Source organism: Rutidosis leptorrhynchoides, chromosome 11, assembly GCF_046630445.1.
Source record: "Rutidosis leptorrhynchoides isolate AG116_Rl617_1_P2 chromosome 11, CSIRO_AGI_Rlap_v1, whole genome shotgun sequence".
NCBI lineage: Eukaryota > Viridiplantae > Streptophyta > Magnoliopsida > Asterales > Asteraceae > Rutidosis > Rutidosis leptorrhynchoides.
This window is the reverse complement of record NC_092343.1, coordinates 89293157-89298723: the sequence shown is the minus strand read 5'-3', so window position 1 is coordinate 89298723 and position 5567 is coordinate 89293157. Positions and strand designations below refer to the sequence as shown.

At 32.1% G+C, this 5567-nt stretch overlaps 1 protein-coding gene across 1 annotated transcript; it reads right to left on the bottom strand.

The window, feature by feature from the left end:
- Positions 1 to 2587: 2587 nt before the first annotated feature.
- LOC139877711 (CBL-interacting serine/threonine-protein kinase 14-like) lies at positions 2588 to 4206 on the bottom strand. The gene has a single exon (XM_071865137.1). It carries the CDS (start codon positions 4071 to 4073, stop codon positions 2739 to 2741), a length of 1335 nt encoding a protein of 444 aa, XP_071721238.1. The 5' UTR covers positions 4074 to 4206; the 3' UTR covers positions 2588 to 2738.
- Positions 4207 to 5567: the final 1361 nt, after the last annotated feature.

The window sequence follows — 5567 nt, the reverse complement described above, 5'->3', positions numbered from 1 at the left end:
TAACGTGGCATCTAGTAATGGAGATGAAGTATGTCAGTATTGGAAGCACTTTTCTAAGTTCGGAGATATTATTAGGCGTGTTTTGGGTTAATAATAGGGTCAGTTAATATTTCATATTATATTTCTATTTATTATTCATTGCACAAGACACGATATTAATAATAAGATTTAATCATGTTAACTTTACCCTTGAATTCCACCTAAGGGTGCCTTTCACACATCGCGTTGCGGGGGCAGTTGGGGGGGGGGGGGGGGGGGGGGTTGAGGGTTTTACATTCCATGCCTTCGGATTGGTCCGGGTTTTCTCCTGAACAGTAGTTGGGGGCGGGATATGTAACTGTGGTAGAAGAACGTGTGTGTAATTAAATACCCCTTATGTGATCCCGTATTGCTGTTAAAAAAAAGAAAGATTACTAGAAAAAATACTAGGTATTACCATCCAAAATGGAGGGAACTTAAACCGTAAAAACAAACACAACATGAAAAGGGGAGAGAATAGTAAACATATACTACGAGCTAACTAAAACCGAGCCTAATTTGAACAAACAACAAAACCTACAACCAACGGGGGACAAAAACTCTAGATTATCATCAAACCTATACAAAACAATAAAACGTACACAATCAAGAAAGAGATAACACACAATCATGCCAATGCAAACTGAATTGAGCTAAGATCTTGGAAGAACCCTTCCGGCATTTGAAATCCAGTCTAGACATTTTCCCATCTGATTTTTCTACGGTAACTTCTTTTACCCCTTCTGGATTTAAAAGAATAAGAGAGCACGTTGAAGGACTTGCTTCCATGTTAACTATCCTTGGTCTCAAATTTGTTAGATGATAATAAGACCCGAAGCCGGACTCGGGCTTTATTATCGTCTAACAAAATTAACAATAACATATATTGTAAACATATATTGTAAACGACTGTGAATATATTCTTTTTGATTTATCGTTAAGTATGTAATCAAATATGTGATTGTTAAACTTAATTCTTTTATTGATTCAATCAAAGAATTATATTGATAGCTTAAGCGAAATTAGCCAACCGGATAAATAGAAATTAGACTCGTAAATAGCTAAAAAAACTTGAGCTAAGTTACAACGAACTCTGGACTAATAAATAACTCTCTACACACATAGTAACCACACTTCAATCGAATGATAAAGTCCTCTATTTATTTTTCTCTGATGTTTTGTTGTAACTTGGAATGTTAATATTAATCTGATAAATGATATAAGTTGTATCTTTGTCACGAACAACTTTTATATTTATATCATTATAATTACTTTGACCACATAGAAGTTTGAGGTAATAATAAAATTGTCCTCGTCAAAAAAAGTCGAGAGTAATTACGAAAATGTCACTGTTTCCACTCCGTTTTTTTTTTTTTTTTTTTTTTTTTTTTTTTTTTAAGTTTTAAATTAACATCTTACCCTCTATCTATTCTTTTAATCCAATAGCCAGTGCCCCATCTCTTTTTCTTTTTCCACTTCTACATTCATTTAACCTCTATCTAATATAATCAACTAGTTGTGAAGCCCTTGCTTCGCGGCGGGGGCTTCGTTTTTAATGCGAGTTAAAAAAAAGTATTGATCTATTTTGTAAAAAAGAATTTTTTTCGACATCTAACATTGAAGGGTTGTTCCTTTTGTGAAAGTTGCTTCTTTTAGCGTTCGGGTTTTATTTAAAAAAAAAAGTTAGTAAAGTGGGGGTTCGATTTGAATTTTAATAAAAGTTAGGGGGTTAAGTTTGTGAAATTTAGGAAAAAATATACGTATAAAGTAGGGGTGCGATTTGTATTTTAATAAGAGTATAAAGTGGGGGTGCGATTTGTATTTTAATAAAAGTTGAATAAGAGTATAAAGTGGGGGTGCGATTTGTATTTTAATGAAAGTTGGGGGGTTAAGTTTGCGAAAAGTGGAAAAGGAATAGTACTATTCATTTGGCCTTTGCCTATAAAAGTTAGGGGATTAAGTTTGTGAAAATTGAATATTAGTAAAAAAAAAAGTTAGTAAAGTGGGGGTTCGATTTGTATTTTAATAAAAGTTATGGGGTTAAGTTTGTGAAATTTGGAAAAAAAATATACGTATAAAGTGGGGGTGCGATTTGTATTTTAATAAGAGTATAAAGTGAGGGTGTGATTTGTATTTTAATAAAAGTTGAATAAGAGTATAAAGTGGAGGTGCGATTTGTATTTTAATGAAAGTTAGGGGGTTAAGTTTGTGAAAAGTGGAAAAAAGAATAGTACTATTCATTTGGCCTTTGACTTTTAGATATAGGTATGTAATATGTAATATAATATAATATAATGTCAGAGTTTTATTATTTATGTAAATAAATATAAAAAGGTACCTAGCCAAACAAAATGTTGAAATGAATTTTCAGGTATTTCTACACCATTCATTCAGAATCAAACAAAAGGATTCCATAGAATCAATTTTTCTTTGGATTATTAAAATATGAAAAGACACTTATATAAACATAAATAATATAATATGTTATTCAATTAATTATAAAAATTAGTCATACCAATTATGCTATCAAACCAGATACTTCAAAGAAAACGTTAATCATGAAATCATATTCTACGCATAAAATAATTATTTTAAAATTAAAATCAATAAAACTTGTTTTACATACGACAAAACAAGACGATATGTGAGGAAATCATGCTGTAGATGCCAACGCAATTATGCAAAAAAATAATATACCAATAATTGAATACGAGTAAGGATCAACCAGCCGGTCCGGGTTTTTTATATATTAAATCACTTAAACCGGGTCTAATTTTATCTTTCCATATTTTTTTACAACTAGGTCCAACCATCCTAACTTCCACTACAACAAACTCTTCAGTTAATCGTTTTAACTCTACCGTCATTATGAAATTACAATTTTGCCCTCCAATAACCTTCACACACCACTCCTTTTTTGTAACGACCGTCATCCGTTCACCTTCCGTAACCGCCACCACCGTCTCAATTATTTTCTCCGGCGACACCGTCGACAAAAACCGCTCACCGTCCTCTCGATCGTCAAAGAATCCGGACAAATTGTAACCAGGAGAAAACGAAATTATATCAAACGCATTCATCATCTTCAAATTACCTCCGGCAGACGACGAAGATGACGTCGACGTAACGGAATCTCCGTCACTTTCCACGTCACTGTCACCGTCAACGTTACCGTCTTCATCTTTCAATTCTAGATATTCGTGATGAAATTTAACCTCATTATAACCGATTTTAAACCACGGATCGTCAATAATCTCATCGACGGTGATCCTCGTTACCGGATTTGTATCTAACAGACGCGTTAAAAGCGATTTGAGCTCCGGCGACGTCCAACGTGGCACGCGAAATTCGCCGGTGTAAATTTTCCGGTACATCGTCATTAGATTCGGATCGTTAAACGGAAGGTAACCGACGTTTAAAACGAATAAAATTATTCCACATGACCAGATATCAACTTGTGCTCCGTGATAACCTTTTTTCGATAAAATCTCGGGTGCCACGTAAGCAGGCGTACCACAAAGCGTGTGTAACAAACCGTCGGGTCGGATCTGATCCGTTAAAGCTGATAATCCGAAATCCGTAACTTTTAAATTCCAGTTCTCATCTAATAACAAATTCTCCGGTTTTAAATCACGATGAAATACACCGCGCGAGTGGCAATATCCAACGGCTGAGATTAATTGTTGAAAATATCTACGGCTGAGATCTTCACTGAACCGAGATTTCTTTACTTTGGCAAACAACTCACCGCCTTTTGCGTATTCTAAAACGAAATAGATTTTTTTCTTATTGGCCATAACTTCGATCAGGCGTACGATATTTGGATGACGTAATCGGCGCATGATAGAGATCTCGCGCTTAACGTTAGCTGCAAGACCGCCTTTAAGAATTCGTTGTTTATTAATGGCTTTGATCGCAACGCTGTGTTCCGTGTGCACTTCACGTGCGTGGTAGACCTTAGCAAAAGCGCCATAGCCTAATAGCCGGCCAATTTCGTATTTTCCGAATAAGGTTTTTTCCGGCAATTCGTCGCCGGCGTGTTCTGATGCCGGCATCAAGTGAAATTGATCATGTAATGAATGAACGTGATTATTAATTTTTGTGATATTCCAGATATTAAAAATTGGTGAAATTGTGATGGTTCAGACCTGGTATAAAATGCGGATGATTAAAGATTGGAGTTGGAGATAGATATGAAGAGAGAGAAAATATATATATATATATAGTATATATATAGATGCAATTTATCTATTTTGATAAAATTAAATGTTTGTAGTACACCCGTTATGCCCTGAGTCTCGTTTTTCTGACCTATGCTTTGATAATCAATTTTGTTTTTGTTCTTTTTTTTTTTCCCTCGATGAATCCATTTTCTTTTAAATAAAATTAGCCATATTTACCGTATCTTAAATCGGGGGAGAGGATCATCATAAACCACTTTTTTTATTTATGTATACTTTTATCTAATAAACTTATAGTTATGTCTCTAAATTAATTTAGGAAGTTAAACATATATTATTATTGTAAGTATAATTAAGATTAATATAGATAATTGGTGTACATAAATCAAAAAATAGTGTGTAATAAAAAATACATAATTTAAGCTATCTCATTACTTATACTCAACTTTTTTTTATTTAACAATTTTATTCTTTACTGTTTATGCACATTTTTATTTTACGTGTATAAAGGTATAAAAAAACTTCACCACATTAATTTTATCTATTCTAGAAAGTGTATTGTTAATCTGAGATAACCCAAATGAAACTTCGATTATTAGATTGGAACGAAAAGAGTATTATTTATCATATAATGTGTTTGTTTACCTCTTAATTAAATGGTTTAATATTGAATGGTGAACCATTCAACACATTTGTTACAGATGAATGACATATGACTCAACATTCAGTATTGAACCATTCAGAGTTGAAATACTCTCTTAACTATTATGCGCTTAGATTTTATATAATCTCTTACTTAAATCATATCATGAGCGGTTATCAAACAAGCATATTGATTTTTTTTTTCTCATTAAAAACGTTGATAAGATAATTTTACCCAATCCATATCGTTTTAAATGATTATCAAATAACTTATTGTCATTCAAAACATTGGGATCATTCAGATCATAAATCATTCACCGCTTACAGATTATAAAACATTCACCGCTTAATCATTCAGTTTTATCATACGCATTCTTAGACTACTCTTTACTGTGAGTATTACTCGGAGACATTTTATTATCTTTTGCTGAGTTTTGGGTAAGGTTACTATGACGAGAATGACATTTCCTTGATCATGTGTTATGGTGAGGTTATTTTAGATGGTTATTTTAAATAAGTTTTATGTGTTTTATTAAGTTTTTAATTTTAAGAAAATAATATATTGTTATTGTAATAATTAATAAATATAAAAAATAATTAAATAAGTAAAACATTTCTTAAAATAAAAGTAATAAAATAAAAATTCATAAGTTAATAATTTAAATCTTAAAAATAAAAGGACATACTTTAAATCCTAAAAAATATAAATAAAAGCATAGTTTAAAA